A 17,712-nucleotide genomic window follows, 5' to 3' on the forward strand; every position below is an offset into this window, starting at 1 on the left:
TAAAATACGAAATCCATGTTATTTGAAGCCACTAGGTTTGTGGTAAATTGTTACAGGAGCAAGAGGAAGCTATGTAATTGTCATCAAGAGCAAGGGCAAAAACAAAGACATGCTCAAAGATTAAGAATTTACCCAGTGCAGACCTTTATTGAAAGAACTTCTTTAAAATTTTTTTAATGTTTATTTTTGAAAGAGAGAGAAAGAGAGAGGGAGAGAGACAGCACATGTGCATGCGTGGGGGAGGGGCAGAGAGAGAGAGGGAGACACAGAATCTGAAGCAGGCTCCAGGCTCCCAGCTGTTAGAATACAGCCTGACGTGGTGACCCACAAACCGTGAGATCATGACCTGAGCTGAGGTCAGACGCTTAACCCCCTGAGCCACCCAGGGGCCCCTGAAAGAACTTCTTTAAGGATACATGCTTTCAGTAACAAGAAAACCGAACCCTAAAAACGAACCCTATGAAAGAGACCACAGTGAGCACAGATGGCAGGATGAAGGGGCAGGAGGAACCCTCCTGAGCTGCCCATGAGTGGAAGGACTGGAAAGCCGTTCTGCAAAGCCATGCTGTGGGGCTTGGTCAAAATAAGAATATGGAGACCCAGGACTCTGCACCCTAACTGCTGGACATGTACTGCAGAGAACTTCCCACCCAGGCCTGAAGGATACAAGGGTACAGGCACTGCAACGATGTCTGTGGTAGTGAAGTCTGGCTGTCAGGTATAGTCCATGTGGCAGGTGACTCTACAGAACACGAGGCAGCTGTCAGCTCACAAGGCCGGATGGACGTGCAGCAATATGGACAGACCCAGAGTGCTGAGCAGGAGAAAGAAGTCTACAGCACAACAACATTTATGTAAGTTAAAACACAAAACACTGTGTATAAAAACATATACAAAATGGGGAAAGGAAATGGGATATAAAAGGAATAAATAAAGCAAGGAACCTTTCACAGATCAGTGAGCGTGCCTTTAACAGACGAATGTAATTAGCTTATCTCTCTTCCCTTGCAGGCCAAATGAAAGCAAACAAATGCAAGAAGGTAAATACCAAGATGAGAGATCAGGAGCCTAAAAGATTATGGGGGCCAGACAGCGAGATGCTGGTGATGAGGAATCTGGTGCTGGAGCTGACAAAGGCAAACATCCGGTGGGGCGGGCACAGGGGAGGGTTTCCAAAGTGAGGGGAAGTCCCCTGAAAAAGTGACGCTAGGCCAAGTGTAAGATGGGTCAGCTGCTGGACACTTTGATCTCCCAGGACAGCTGTAGGAACAAAGACAAGGCCACTGCATCTGTTGATGAAGTCATCTGTGAATGTGGTCCACAGACAAGTGACAGGCAGGAATGAAAGGTGGCCTGGGAGTCCTGAGCAGGATTAGAAGCACCATCATCACCCAGAGAAGGAGGAGTCTGTTCCACTTACGATGTGCAGCAGTACTGGCTGGGTGGTTGTAATTTCAGGCAATTAGGGTGTAATTCATAATTTCACTGTGTAATAGAGCTCGTTGAGAGGAGAGGATCTACTCTGCAGAAGGGCAGAACCGCTGGGCCGCAGAAACTCTACTTAACAAGCTTCAGGCAGTTGGTCCCATGTGCTTCTCAGAGAGCAGCCTCCTCCAAGTCCAGATTTGTGGGTATTCTGCAGAGAATCACTCTCTTTTTTTTTCTTTTCTTAAATGTTGGTTTATTTTTGAGAGAGAGACAGAGAGAGAGAGAGAGAGAGAGCAAGCAGGAGAGGGACAGAGAGAGGGGGAGGCACAAAATTCCAAGCAGGCTCCAGGCTCTGAGCTGTCAGCACAGAGCCCGACGCGGGGCTTGAACCCATGAACCATGAGATCATGACCTGAGCTGAAGTCGGAAGCTCGACTGACTGAGCCACTCAGGCGCCCTGAGAATCACTCTCTTACTGGAGATTTTAGAAGTCTTTTCTTGGAGTCTTTAAACAAATGAGGAATCCGAATTTACTTACAGAAAAGACACACATTTGTTCCTATTAATCTCATTTCCACAGTGTTTCAGGAAAGTTGTATTTTACGGGTCATGGCAATTCTGTGTAGGCTGAAACACAAGAAGAAGGGGACCACAAGACAGAAGAAGGAAAACAAACCCGACAGCATTTCCATTCTCTGAAGATTTGATAGGTGCATTGTTTTCTTTGTGTTCCACAGCCCACCGAATAACCTAGACTGGATTATCAAAATGGCTCCATCAGGGAAAGGGGCAGAGTTTTGGCTGCCATCTTAATTTCTTACCAGCATTCCAAAAAAAGGGAGTCAGCTATTTCACTTATAGCCAAGAGTTCGCCTTTGAACAGCCTGACCTGGGATTTAGGGGTCGGGGTTGGAGAAATGGTAAGTAAACACTGGCGCCCACAACTAAAAAAGTTACCTCACAATTTCCATGGCACAAATGTGCATGAAGTGTTTTTAGAGTAAGTGGAACTGTTTTTAAAGAAGACATGAAAAGAATCATAGTTCTGAGAATTCTCGATCTTGGATCCCACTTCACACTTCCTCAAGCCACAGAAAGGAGGGGCGATAGGTTTTACCAATAATGCTTGTTGGGCTCAAATCAAGATAAATACACCCACCATTAACTTCTTCTCTGTGAAACAAACTCATTTTGCCTTCATTTAGTGTTGTCTTAGCATGCTAGCAAGATTGATCTATAGAAGCCTAAGGAATCTGGTGTCCCTGTTACTGTCACAAAGGATGGTTTACTAATTTCTGATCTGTGTGGAAGCAGGAGATAGGATGAGGAAAAGGGGGAAGAGGACCCAGGAAAAGCATGTGAACAATAGGACAAGAAAAACTGCATCACATATTAAGGCTAGGAGAGCCCAAGTTTCGGTGCTAAGAATTAATGTCAGTGTAGACGAGGACAAGATAATCAAACTTTTGCGGGCATTGGTTTTCTCATCTCTAAGAAGGGTATAACACTAGTACCTATCTTGTAGAATTCTGGTGCAGATTAAACAAGACGTGCATAAATCATCGCTCATCACAGGTAAATGCTCAAAGTATGTTTTGTCTTTGAATTTCAGTTTTAAATCCTGCTTTGCCTTCAGAGGTATCTGTTTTTAGTCCAAGAGGGGTATGTTTACTCTGAAAACATTCAGAGAGTGTTAATGGTATCAATGTTAACAGGTTTTTAAAAAATAAGCTATCAAGATTGCATTAAAAAAAAAAAAAAAGATTGCATTGGTAAGTGGTACCTTGTAATCCTTTCCTGGATGAGCACAAAAAGTTGTCACTCTGCTAGGTGATGCCTCCTTGCCTTTGGAGCCCCAGGGTGCCCATGTCTTGCCTGGTTCCATGACAATCACATCCCTCTCCAACCTCCCTCCTCTAGCTCCAGTGACCCTCCCGAGTGAATGGAGCAGGTCAAGCTCTTTACAGCCAGTGGCTTCCCCCTCAGACACCAGGCTCATCACTGCCACACTGTGGGTGCCAGGAGGAACAGGCCAGGTGTGAGGAGAAGGTGCCTGAAAAGCTGAGGTTCTCGTTTCCACTCACCCTGCAGGAAGAGAGGTAAAGATGCTTTGAGAGGGTCTTGGCCCACATCCACTGGGTGACTGAAGGACACTTTGTTCTCTTTCCTGTCCCCAAGCACTTGCTGGGATCAAGATGAGGAAGTGTGCCAGGGTCCACACCCCATCCTTTGATTCAGTGGCTCATGGAAGGGCCTGAGCACATATCCTTCTAAAGAGCTTCCCAGTGACTCTGACATATACACGGAGAGCCACCACAAGATGGAGGGTCAAATGGCCTATTTCTCTGGCACCCTGATTCACGTCCAAGTCTGTCTGGTATAACGCTCAAAGCAAACATGCCAGCTGAGTTAGGAACATTTTCTGCTCAACAAATATCCACATGCACTTTCACATTTCTCAGGCCCTCTGTGGTTAAATGGAGCATCTGTCCAGTTCTGGCCAACTGGCTGTGGGCGGAAACACGTAAGTGCAGAGATGTTGTAGACGACGGGTGCCATCAGCCTGGGTCCCTGGAACAGTCTATGTGCTCATCCCCAAATATGCACTGGACATTCAGTGCAAGCAGGAAATCAGCTTTTTTGGTATGCCATGCCACTGAAATTTGGGGGGTTAATTTGTAACTGCTGTATGACCTACCCTTATCCTAATATATCAGTCATACAAAAGAAAGAGCCACCTGAGACCCCAAAATAGGGGTTGGAAGGAGAGCACTGGGCCAGACCACACTCCTCTCAGCTCCCTTCCTCATGGCCAGATCAGGGCTGGGGGTGTTAAAACAGGTGGCCTTTCTCATTCTCTTTCTTTCTCTCTCTCCTTCTGTCTCTCTTTATGTCTCTCTCTTTCTCTCTTTCTCTGTCTCTCTCTCTCCCCAAACCGCTTAGCTAATACTAGCAATGTCTTTCTCATATAAAGAAAGTCCTAAGAAGAAATGGAATAAGATACGAACAAAATTCCATTGAGGACAAAAGAGAAGACTATTTGTATCTGACTACTACTTGCTAAAGCTGGGAGACACAGATCACTGTCCATAATTCTTCCTTTTTCTTAATTTGAAAATTAAGGAAAAGTATAAACAAGAAAAATATGCCTAATGTTTCACTGCCTAGATTCAGCCTCTATTAATATTTTGGCACATTAGCTTTCCTTCTATTTCTTTTTTTTCCACCTAAGTATGTATTTATTTATTTATTTATTTATTTATTTATTTATTTAGAGAGCGAGCGAGCGAGTGAGCAAGCACATAAGCAGCGGAGGGACAGAGAGGGAGAGAGAGAGACAGAGAGAAAGAGACACAATCTCAAGCAAGCTCTGCACTGTTAGTACAGAGCCCAACATAGGGACCAAACTCACGAACTATGAGATCATGACCTGAGCTGAAATCAAGAGTTGGACACTTAACCCAAGTGAGTCACCCAGGCACCCCTCATTCTATTTCTATGTATATATTTCCACCTATTAAAAGTTATACAAAAGAACACATTCATTTAAAAAATAAAATTAGGGGGCGCCTGGGTGGCGCAGTCGGTTAAGCGTCCGACTTCAGCCAGGTCACGATCTCGCGGTGAGTTCGAGCCCCGCGTCGGGCTCTGGGCTGATGGCTCAGAGCCTGGAGCCTGTTTCCGATTCTGTGTCTACCTCTCTCTCTGCCCCTCCCCCGTTCATGCTCTGTCTCTCTCTGTCCCAAAAATAAATAAACGTTGAAAAAATAAATAAATAAAAAAAAAAATAAAAAATAAAATTAGAACATCGTGGAAAAGTTTGAGTACCCTTTGACCTACACTCCTAGGTGCTTGCTTCCCCTTCTTGCCATAACTATTATGAGATTGGTTTATATTGTTCTGGTCTATCTTAAATACATGCACACGTAGCCAATGTAAGTTTATGCATATATAAATTATAGTAAATATAAAGTACCATTTTGCAGCGTTGCACTTTCCATATACAGACACTGTGGTCAAGAAAAGCAACATGGAGGGGGAGGCAGAGCGGAAAGAGCTCAGATGGGGCTTAAAGCCAAATAAGGCAAATCGGAGATGAATCTTTATTTAACCTACATAAGGTCACAACAATTTCACTTCCAGAAATATTCCACTGTTACTGATTTTTAGTTAAAAATATCAAAGAGATACTGAATTAGCATATAACAGGAGACCATTCAGACAAAGTGAATGGATGCTTCAGGGACAGACAGTGCTCTAGACACATCCGTATGATACTATAAATCTCATTCCCTGGTAGAGGTGGGCAGCCTACTAGTAAATATGCATTGCAAATGGATTAATTAGGAGACAAAAGTATGTAACAAAATACACAGTCAACCTATAAGGTAATTATTCTAACAGGCTCTTTGGCTTAATACGGATTCTTCTTTCCAACTTCTTTAAGCATGACCACTGATGGACAAGTGCCCTTGGAGATAACACAGGTGAATACTGAAGACGGATCTAGTGTTTAGAACCAGTTCAGTGTTCAGAAGCTGGCACCAATGGATTTAGAACTAATGGCTCTAGAGGAGGACCTGGTGGTCATAGAAGATGATGCTCTGTAAATGGCCCCAGTTGGTGAGTTCATGGGACACATGCACACCCGGCTGAGAAGAACAGCCCTGGACCCTCACAACCTCCTGGAACTTTAGGATAATGACAGTGGCAGACACAGTGCACCTCTATCATGTGTGTCATTAGCACAAACTTAAAAGTAGCCTGAAGGATATCAGCCTCATCTCCCTGAAGCAGAAGCAGCTGGGAATTGAGGTCAGCCACATGGCCAATAATTCAAGCAATCACACCTACATCATGAAACCTCAATAAAAACATTGGATACTGAAGCTCGGGTGAACTTCCCTGGTTGGCAATACTGTGAGTATTGTCTGAAAAGGAAGTAACACCGTCCAGGATTCTACTTAGGGAAGACAACAGGAACTTCTGCATATGGACCCCTTCCAGACCTGTGGCATCTTTACTTTGGCTCGTTCTGATTTTTGCTATAATAAAACTATAATCATAAGTTTAAAAAAAGTGGTCCAAAGTAATATATGACAGGATTATTACTTTGAAAAGCTTTAGAATTAATGGTCCACAGAGAGTACAATGTGTGAAGGAAATTTCTTTTTACCTGTGGTCCTCCTTTCCCAGCTGTCCCCTCCCCTCCTCCCCAAAGGCTATATGACTAGGAACTTGAGGCTACTTTCTTTAGGAGGGATGAGGTAAGGGGGAAGGATATGGGCATTGCAACATTCTAGAAATTTACTCCTCTTTTTTCCTGGCCAAGGAGCCAAGTGGCAGCCATTAAAAAATCTGAAGTTGAGGGGCGCCTGGGTGGCGCAGTCGGTTGAGCGTCCGACTTCAGCCAGGTCACGATCTCGCGGTCCGTGAGTTCGAGCCCCGCGTCGGGCTCTGGGCTGATGGCTCAGAGCCTGGAGCCTGTTTCTGATTCTGTGTCTCCCTCTCTCTCTGCCCCTCCCCCGTTCATGCTCTGTCTCTCTCTGTCCCAAAAATAAATAAACGTTGAAAAAAAAAAAAAAATCTGAAGTTGAGACCCCATTTATATTTTAAAAGACTTTAGCTGAACTGATTCCATTTGTATTACATGGGCCCTATGAACACAAGACAATGAAATCCCTTCACAAATGCAACACTACATTTAGGAATCAAGAGTAATTGGTTTGGAAAAGACACACACTTGTATCTTCTTAGCACTAGTGGAAATACTGCCCTTCCCCTGCCCAGCCAAGTCAGTTAACTAACACTAAGGGCTTTTTTTTTTTTTTTATTTTTTAATGTTTATTTTTGAGACAGAGAGAGACAGAGCATTTTTTTTTTAATTTTTTAATGTTTATTTTTGAACACTAAGGGTTTTTAAGACATTTTGAGGGAAAGTAGAGGGGGAGAAACCTGAGATTAGCGTCACTTTTACTTAGTTCAAAACAGTGTCTCTTCTAGTCTCTTGAATTTACTGTGGTGATAACCAGAGACTCAAACTTGAAGTCAAACCCCAAGGATGAAGGAAGCTCAGGAGAGGTTGATGAAATTCACTTCCAGACACACTGGAAATACTCAGGTGGGGCATGGGGTACACAGAAGAAACCCTCCTACCACCACTTTATGCCATGAATTTGTAGAACTTTCTGAAGAATTTGTACCAAATCTCAGAAGGAACTGTATGGCCTGATTTTGATTTAAGTCTATGACTCAACGGGATACAGATTCATGAGCCCGTGGTCATATCCAATTTGCTTTACCCAACTATCTGAGGAAAGCACTAATGATTTTTGCTACATGGCAGTTGACCTAAACAATTAGGTAAAAGATGCAAATAGTGTGGTGAGGCTGGACCTACTGTCCAATGACGCTCCTTTGGACTGCCAGGGTGCCCTCTGTATTCATCCCTCCCTACAACATGACATACACCATTGTGACAACCTGTTGGCTTGCCTGTCTCTCCAAGACCCTTCAAGCCAAGGACTCTGTCCTATTTGTCACTATAACCTCTCTGCCCAACACAGACAAGATGGCCTATCATGTTTATGAAATGAATAAATGAATGAAGAGCAAAGAGCTTCCTTTCTAGAGAAATTAATTCTACCTTGCCTAAATTAAGCCCACTTCTTAAAGTGTGAGGAAATGAGTGGTTATATTATTGAGCATGCAGACATAAATGATTATCTCATTTAATAATGAGCTGGGCCCAATAATAAAAATTGTCTGTCTGTTGTTCCTTAGTTACTGCTCTGCCAAGTAGCCCAATCTGTTAACTGACATTAAAGCTCTAATTTAATTAAATCTTGAATCAGGCCTAGAAAACCTACTGAGAGCACTTTGTTTAATTACAGGCAGGGGGCAAGCACCAGTCCTATCGATCTGGTCAGTTCAAATTCTACACGATGAATGTGAGCAGTGAAAAGAAATGTGGCCCCACTTGCTTTTCAGGCAACTTTGATGAACTGTGGATTCAGACCTGCTCTAAAGACAGCCAAGGCAAACAAGCCATGTGCGATGTGGCATCACAGAGATGGAAACAAAACTGTACCTTAATCTTTCCAAAGAGCGACACATCAGGCAGGAACAGAAGAAAACAAACCACAAAAGACAGATTCCTCCTCAGGGAAATGAAATATATTGGGTGGCAGTGGATGGAAGTCATCCAGCATTTAAAGTCTAGCGAACTGGCATTCTAACACAGCTGGCAAATTCTATGAGACCCACAATTATTTTGAAATAGAGAAATTAATTGTGGGTAGGTACACAAATTTCTGAGGACATTTCCCGTTGACGAAGAGACACAAGGCTCCTCAACATTTTATGATTGGGATGTAACGGAAATATAAATTATATAAAATCATATTAACTGCAAACCTTCAAAGATATTAAGTGTGATCAGAATTAAGGTTATCTGGGGCACCTGGGTGGCTCAGTCGGTTTAACGTCTGACTTTGGCTCAGGTCATGATCTCACAGTTTGTGGGTTCGGGCCCCTGTGTTGGGCTCTGTGCTGACAGCTCAGAGCCAGGAGCCTGCTTGGGATTCTGTATCTCCCTCTCTCTCGGCCCCTCTCCCACTTGTATGCTGTTTCTCTGTCTCAAAAATAAGTAAAAAATATTTTGAAAAATTAAGATTGTCTAAGTGCTTTACGAGTATTAACTAATTTTGGATACTACATTGGATACTATTCTTATTCCCATTTCATGGCAGAGTAAACTGAGGCTCAGAGAGGTTAGGTAACTTGCTAAAGGTTCATGGTGACTTGGCAGGTCAGGCTGTGACCCCAGGTACATAGTACTACATAGTACCACCACAGTACGCTGTTCTTAACACTAACCTCCAGAGTTGGAGAAGATACTTGAAGAAGGGGGACTGGCTTTTCATCCTTTGCTTGTCACAATCCAGGGATGTTTTGTACTTTAGTAACTCAAGTTTAGAGGAGAAAATTTATTCTAATACACAATATGTAATTACATCTAAGACCAACATTTCCTTCACAAAACATGCACCATCCGAACGTGCACACTAAAAGCAAGCATGCCTAATTAGGGCATTAGTCATAATGATCAGGGAGTGTAACCCAGGAAGCTCCAGGTGGTGTGGGCCTCAGCACTAAGTAAATTTCACCAGCTTGCCCAGATAAAGTCTTTGCTGACTGGGATGATTTACACCTGCTGATGCAAGTGCAGAGAATGGCATCCCATACAGCTGGGGACTGAAAATAAGCTTAGGCACGTGAGTTCAGACAAACACGTTCAGATACGGGAGATAGGAATGCGGGCCTTTTAATTATGACATGAGCCAGAAATGAGGACAAGAGCTGGTCATGGTTAAAAATAGTAATTTCTTCCATATTCATATGTAACGGCAACCAAGAAAACTTGTCTGTGGATTAAAAACAGAATGATGGGGGCCGCCTGGGTGGCTCAATCAGTTAAGTATCTGACTTCGGCTCAGGTCATGATCTCGCAGCTTGTGGGTTCGAGCCCCAGATCAGGCTCTGTGCTGACAGCTCAGAGCCTGGAGCCTGTTTCAGATTCTGTGTCTCCCTCTCTCTCTCTCTCTCTCTCTCTCTCTCTCTCTGCCCCACCCCCACTCACACTCTGTCCTTCTCTCAAAAAATAAACATTAAAAAAAATTAAAAACAAACAAAAAATCAGAATGATGTACACATGCTGACCTTAGTGAAGACAAGTTAAATGTAAAGGAGAGGAGGGGTGCCTGGATGGCTCAGTCATTTAAGTCTCAGACTTCAGCTCAGGTCATGATCTTGTAGTCCGGGAGTTCGAGCCCCGCGTCAGGCTCTGTGCTGACAGCTCGGAGCCTGGAGCCTGTTTCAGATTCTGCATCTCCCTCTCTCTCTACCCCTCCCCTGCTTACACTCTGTCTCTCTCACATAATAAATAAGCGTTTAAAAAAAAAGGAGAGGAGGAGCGCCTGGGTGGCTCAGTTGGTTAAGTGTCTGACTTCAGCTCAGATCATGATCTTGCAGTGAGTTCAAGCTCTGTGTCAGGCTCTGTGCTGATAGCTCAGAGCCTGGAGTCAGCCTCAGATTCTGTCTCCCTCTCTCTCTGCCCATCCCCCACTCACGTGCGCACGCGCGCGCACACACACTCTCTCTCTCTCTCTCCCTCATAAGTAACTAAACATTAAAATAATAAAATAAATAAATAAAAGTAAAAGAGAGGGGCATCTAGGTGACTCAGTTGGTTAAGCATCTGACTTTGGCTCAGGTTATGATCTTGCAGTTTGTGAGTTTGAGCCCCTCATCGGTCTCTCTGCTGTCAGTACAGAGCCTGCTTCTGATCCTCTGTCCCTCTCTCTGCCCCTCCCCTGCTGGTTCTCTCTCTCCCTCTCTCTCTCTCTCTCTCAAAATGAATAAATAAACTCAAAAAAAAAAATAAAAGGAGGAAAAGCAATGGTGAAGGATGAGGGGATCTACTAAATGTATTTTACCTAAGTCAACTTTATCTTTGTGCACAATTGCCAGTCAGAGCACAACTAGAAAGCAAGCTTCTAATATTGCCAAGATTGAAAAAGAGAGTAAAGTACGTCTAGTAATTGAAAGTGAAGTTCAGAGGGAATGTGTTTCTGATTGAAGAATTCATTGCTTTACCCCAGACCAATCACAGATCAAAATCACAGCCAAAGAAATACTTGTAGGTTCCTGAGAAAAAAAACTCCATCTTTGAAAAACCAAGTGCTTTAACAATTCTGCCAAACATTTCTCTCCTGAAACATCAGCTCCTTTAGTAATGGATGTATTTCCTAAGCAAGTTGCTCTTAAAACTGGTTCAGGCCATAGAGCCATTTGGTATGTTGGGGTACATTGGGGTGAATGCCAAGAATTACACACACACATACACACACTTAACACACAGAACATGTGTATGCACACACATATACACATATGATTATTGTAACATTCATACGTGCACTAGGGGAAATGACATTTCACATTAGACTCTGTGTAGATAAGTGAGAGCAAGTACTATAAACTGAAAGGAAGTTTTATAGAAGAAATTGCAAAGGGGGAAATTCTATAAATTTTAGCCAATTATAAAATATTTTTAGTCTACCTTAAAAGAAGATAATTTAATTGAGCTTGGGGAAGATGTGCATACACTGGAGAATGGTTTGAGAATCACTGAGCTGATATAATTTTACCATCTACTTAGATGTGTGATTCTAGAGAGTGGTGTTTTTTAAAATCTTACCTGCACACCTCAGCACTTTCAAAATACTCCCCTTTGCAGAATGACTTCATGATCAGAAAGGGATGGAGATTCCCAAAACTGCAAATCCCACAACATTCTTGGGGCTGCCCTTGGTGGTATATGCTCATTTGTCTTTCAGCCCCACAGCCTAGGGGAAAGGCCTGGCCATGTTGGATTTGGTGCACTCACCCGCCTCCGGAGCCGGTCCCGCTCCTCCCGGATAGCGTTCATGGTGGCCTTGGTCCTGTTCAGCTCCTCCTCTTTGCTGCACAGCATGGCAGTCAGGCTTTCATTCTCTTCCCTCAGCCCAGCCAACTCCTTCTCCCAACGAGACCGCTCTTCAGCCAGGTTGGGATACAGGTCCCGGCCAAGTACCCCCTCAATCTCCTCGACTGTCTGGAAAGCACAAAGACAAGGTGAGTGGGTTACCTGGGAGAAAGGTTGGGGGAAGAAAACAGGCACGATGGGAGCAAGTACTGACAGAAGAGTAGGTTCTACAGCTCTTTCACTGCAAGCAGTAACCGTGACTACCCTCAAATTATCCCCTCCCCGTTTTCAGATAACTTGCCTGGGTCATAGTCTGTGTTTCCCAATAGTCCCCAGAGTAAGAACAACACAGTCCCTCCAAGGTAAGTTGGTCTATCTGTGGCTCTAACTGCCATGTCCACACAAATGTTTATCTCCTCTGCCCATGTTCTAGAGTCAGAGAATACACATAACTGGACAGCAAGCCAGTTGATGATCATCATGGTTGCAAATGTGAAGTTGCAAACAGCATACAAAATCTAACTTGAAGTTTCCCAAATTATAGGCCTTGCACATTCCAACTCCCAGATAACCCGGGGTCACATCACCATTTCTAGCTTTTAGTGTCACATCAGAATTCAGAAGGTGTGAATGAGGTTCACTCCCAAGATGTGAAAGATAAAAATAAACCTCAGTGACACAGAAAAGATGAAGCTCATTGTGGATGCTTCTAAGACAGTAGGGATTTAATTAATTAATAAGACAGCTATGAGCTAAAAAAGAAAAGAATCTTAATAGTACTTGGAGAGTTTTTTTCCCCCCACAAATTCATTTAAAACACAGTATTAATGGAGAAGAAAAATGCATAAAATTAGAAAAAAGGAAGAACTCATTCCGCTTGCTTTCAGAAACTATTTGTTCACATCCATTGCCCTTTGACATAGGAAGCATAAGCCAAAGGACATGGAAAAAAGAGGGAGTATTACCATGTAGCGTAGAAGGCAGTGAGAAGATGTGAGGAGAAACAGGTGGTCTCAAAATTTCAAGAATGTGAGGGGATGACTCCCTTGGACACCCACGTTGGTTCCTTGATGAAAAGTTACCCAAATCTCGTTGCCACTTTCCCTATGTAGGGCTTCATCCTTTCTCTCAAATCTGATGCTCTTTTCCTTGTCAGCCTGGCTCCAGGCTCTTGCTGGTTGGCAGAAATCCTCAGCCCCTTCCTGCCCTCTCCAGGCTGAGGCTAGGGCTGGGCACCTAAGCTGACATTACAATCAAATCTAGGGCCTGGGAGAGGCTCCTGCGTGGCTCAATTGGTTAAGCATCCAACTTTGGCACAGGTCATGATCTCATGGTTCGTGAATTCGAGCCCTGCATCAGGCTCTGTGCTGACAGTGTGGAGCCTGCTTGGGATTCTCTCTCTCTGCCCCTACCCTGCTCACTCTTTCTCTCTCTCAAAATAAATAAATAAAATCTTAAAATGTTTTATAAAAATATAGGGCCTGGGAGGGGCACCTGGGTGGCTCAGTTGGTTAAGCATCTGACTTCAGCTCAGGTCATGATCTCACGGTTTGTGAGTTCAAGCCCCGTGTCAGGCTCTGTGCTGACAGCTCGAAGCCTAAAACCTGCTTCAGATTCTGTGTCTCCCTCTCTCTCTGCCTCACCTCCACTCACACTCTGTCTCTCAAGGATTAAAAAAAAGAAAAAAAAAAAATACAGGGCCTGGGAGACTAACATGAAAGAAACATCTGTGGTTTGCTTCCCCAAACCACATCAACTGTATATTCATAACTGAGATGAATAAGATGGAAAACCAGTTGTGTTACACACATGAATCATGGTTTACCTGGAAATACCACAGCTCTTTTGTGAAATCCAGAATTCCTGTGGACAGAAACCTGCGCCTAGCATCGAAGGTATTTTTCAATTAACGTGTCACATTTTCCCTTTACACAGGCTCCTCCCAGACTTTTCAGTGTGAACCGCTCTGTCTAGATTACCGAGCTCTGGTAAAGGCGCATAAAGATGCCAGAAGCCCAGTAACAACAGGACCTGGAGTTCCCATCGCTCATGAGGAGTTTGTGCAGATGCAGCACCTTCCACTGGTGCTTCCTAAGCAGGAAGACGGACGGCTGTGACAGGCATGGCTGACACCTAGCCTAGCATGCTCAGGATAGAGGACTCATTCAGACCCTAAATTAGCACCATGAATGGGTAACTTCTGAAATAATATTCTAGGAGCCTTAAAGCTGAAATAAAACTTCCAAGTTAATCCTACAACTTGCAAGTGCTACATGATGGGCCATAGTAAAATGATGTGGTTCAATACTAGCAGTCTAAGAGTTTTCAAGGAAATCTCCGCCCCACCCCGCTTTTTTTTTTTTTTTTTTTTTTTTTTTTTTTTTTTTTTTTTTTTTAGAGAGAGAGACAGAGACTGAGCAGGGTGGGGCAGAGGGAGAGGGAGACACAGAATCCAAAGCAGGCTCTAGGATCTGAGCTGACAGCACAGAGCCCAACACGGGGCTCGAACTCACAAACAAGATCATGACCTGAGCCCAAGTCTGACGCTTACCCAACTGAGCCACCCAGGCGCCCCAGGAAATCATTTCTGCTGCAAAGCCAGTGACTTTGCTGAAATAATGAGTTGTTTCTAACATTTATTTATTTTTGAGAGAGAGAGAGCACGGTGGAGAGGCAGAGAGAGAGGGAGACAGAGGATCCTAAGCAGACTCTGTGCTGATAGCAAAGAGCCTGATAAGGGGCTTGAACTCACAAACCGTGAGATCATGACCTGAGCCGAAGTCGGACACTTAACCAATTGAGCCACCCAGGCGCCCATGACTTTTTTTTTTTTTAATGTGACTCAACCCAACAAAAATTTATAGGACTCCTACTTCTCCTTGCTCCAATGTATAGTATGGTTTTCTTAGAAACACTCATTCCTAACAAATATTTGCAAAAATCACACTTCAAAAGGGAGAAAGATGTGACCATTTCCCTTGGATACTCTCAAAGAGCCGGCCAAAGGGTGGGGATGGTGTACCTTGATGGCCAAGTCACAGTGCTCGCTGGCCGTGGTGAGCTGCTCAATGTGCCTGTCCACTTCAGCCACGGAAAGGCCACAGCTGCTCTTCTTCCTGCAGCAGACAACATTCTCCAGCCCCGTCAGCACCCTCTGCAGCTCCGAGTTCAGGTCACTGCAATTATCTGTGAGCAAATGTGGATGCGAGGAGTTAAGTAGGCAGGTGGGTAACAACGAATGCTCTCTGTTTCACTTATGTGAGGGACCCAGTCACGTAAAATGGAATGGCAACGGAGCTTCATATTTCCAACTTTCATGCCACGTGGCCTCATCTTACAGGCTGCTGGCACTGCCTCTGAGGCTTAGAGCCAACATAAAGCCTTCACTTATGTTGGCCATTTTCGAGATAGCCATGCCATGCTCAATGCTCTCGTCTTTCCCTGGAAGACAGCTATGTTCAAATTCTTTGGTAAGAACGAAGAAGGGTCCCAGAAGGGGCTGTTGGGACTTCAGAAGCCTTCTGGTCAACTTTCTCCTCAGCTATTCAGATGAGCAGACTTCAGAAAGAGTTTCAGCTGAGATCTCATAACTTTATTAAATAAACAAAACAAAAAGGCCCAGAGTGAACAGGGACACTGAGCATTTAAAAAAATAAAAACTGTTAACAGACAGCCCTTGCCTTCAATGAGCTTATAATCAGGATTTTTTTTTTCTGATATGACCACTGAACGTGTTCTACCACTACAATTTAACCCCCTTTTCCATCAGGGGAAAAGTAAACTGTTCTAATGAAGTTCATTTTGTTCTCCATGTCAAGATCTTGTAAACAATTCCAATAATTTGATTCTGACTTAAAAATATGGGTTACTTTTAATTGCTGGACACCTAGGGCCTGGTTTGGGAAGAAAAGTTAATTATAATTTAATGTGAGCTACAAATATTTTATAAGATAATTTTGTTGGGGGAAAAAAAATCCCCTTAAAGCCAAACCCAAATAACCTGTTACTTTGGATTCTTTTCTTATTGCAAGACAGGTGTTAGCTCTAAGCAGCCTCTCAGGGTACATTCTTCCCCTACAGCCAATCTGCCTCCTGCATGAAAGGAGCTCAACGTCTACAGTTTCTCTTCTCCATCCTCCACCCCCTTCCTCAGTACATGCACTACAACAGTCCATTGTTTTTGGTGTTTACCTTTGGAAGACTTCAAAACACTCAGTGGGCTTTATCAGAATATTTTGGCCAACCGTATTTGACTGCCCGGATCTCCAAGTTACCTCAATCTAGAGAGAAGACAGCCTGAGGCTTTCACACCAACCAATGGACCCAATTATTCACCCTCCTCTCCCACCCGTTCGTGCCCATCTCTGGAAGGGCATCACCATCCACTAAGTTACTCAGGTTAACTCTCAGGCAAGCTTCGTTTCTTTTTGCTTCACGTCCAGAACCCAATCCATCTTGTGAGTGCAACCGCCAAAGCTTATCCCCAAAGTGAGTTCTTCTTACCATCTCCACAGATATCAACACAGTTCAAACTACCATCATTTCTCCATGGAACCACCTGAACAACCTCCAACCTCCGCTCCCCACACTGCAGCCAAAGTGAGCCTCTTAAGGACATAAGTCAGCTGTTATTCCCCTAGCCCAGACCACCTAATGGCTTCCTGCTGTCATTCAACGAAAGTCCAAACTCCTCACCAGAGTCTGTGAGACTCTGCATCATCAGGACTGATGATGTTCTCAACCCAGGCTGCACCATGGAATTTTCTGGAGAGCTTTTATAAATTACCAATGTCCAGGCCCCACCCCAGACCAATTAAATCACAGTCTCTGGAGGTGGGGCTTGGGTACTGGGAACATTTTTAAAGTTCTTCAGATCACACTCACGTGCAGCCAGCATGAGAACCGCTGATGCTGTCCTTGCCTCATCTGCCCAACTTCCCTTCCCCCTCACTCCATTCATACTCCTGACCTTCTCTCCATCCCTGGAGCATGCCAATCTCCTGTCTGCTCCAGGACTTTCTTTTCCTCTGCTGTTTCCTCTGCCAAGACTGATTTCTACCCAGGTCTCCACTTACTCAGTTCTTAGTTCAAATGCCACCTCCTCATCAAGCCTCTTCCCTACCTAAAGCCTGGGGTTCCAGCTCCTCTCCCAGCTCAGTCCCTACCCTATTATCCTATCTCCTTCACGCCAATTACCACTATCTGATCTGACTTAGGTGTTTCTTATCTTATCTCTGCTGAAATGTGAAAAGAAGAAACTTTGATCTTCCTCACCAGTGTGGAAGAACAAGAATAGATCAACAAGAATAGATCACTATTCAACAAGAATAGTGTAGGCGATCAAGAATTAGTTTTAAGTGGGCAAATATGAACCTCACATCATATATTTAAGAGACAGACAGACTACAAACACAGGCTGCCAGTAGCATCATGTTTTCTATCAACCTTACTCTTTTTGTCCTCATCACAGACCATGCCCTGAGCTGCTGACAACTGAGAGGCACCCCTCACTGTACAAGGCTCTCTGGAGATGGAGTACAGGCGCCTACCACCAACTCAAGGCCAGGAGGTCCGGAGCATGCCGATAGAACTGTCTCTGGAGCACACTTCATTCTAAGTAATAAGCAGAGAAGTTTCTCCAAATCATCTTTTACCTCGAGGTGCAGGGCTCTTGCTCCACTGTGATGGAGTAACACACACTCCCGAGTGACTTGTATTATTTTTTTTTAACTTTTTTAAATGTTTATTCTTTTTTTTTT

General features: G+C 44.0%; 1 protein-coding gene across 3 annotated transcripts in view; it reads right to left on the reverse strand.

The window, feature by feature from the left end:
• The window catches only part of MCC (MCC regulator of WNT signaling pathway), a 319,889-nt gene that overhangs the window by 61,761 nt on the left and 240,416 nt on the right, over positions 1 to 17,712 (reverse strand). For all 3 annotated transcript variants that reach the window (XM_030326487.1, XM_030326470.1, XM_030326478.1), the window contains 2 exons: positions 14,976 to 15,139; positions 11,876 to 12,082 (listed from right to left, as the gene is read on the reverse strand). In XM_030326487.1, the coding sequence (XP_030182347.1) occupies positions 11,876 to 12,082; positions 14,976 to 15,139 (371 nt within the window). The remainder of the gene's footprint in view (positions 1 to 11,875; positions 12,083 to 14,975; positions 15,140 to 17,712) is intronic.

This window comes from Lynx canadensis, chromosome A1 (assembly GCF_007474595.2).
Source record: "Lynx canadensis isolate LIC74 chromosome A1, mLynCan4.pri.v2, whole genome shotgun sequence".
Lineage (NCBI taxonomy): Eukaryota > Metazoa > Chordata > Mammalia > Carnivora > Felidae > Lynx > Lynx canadensis.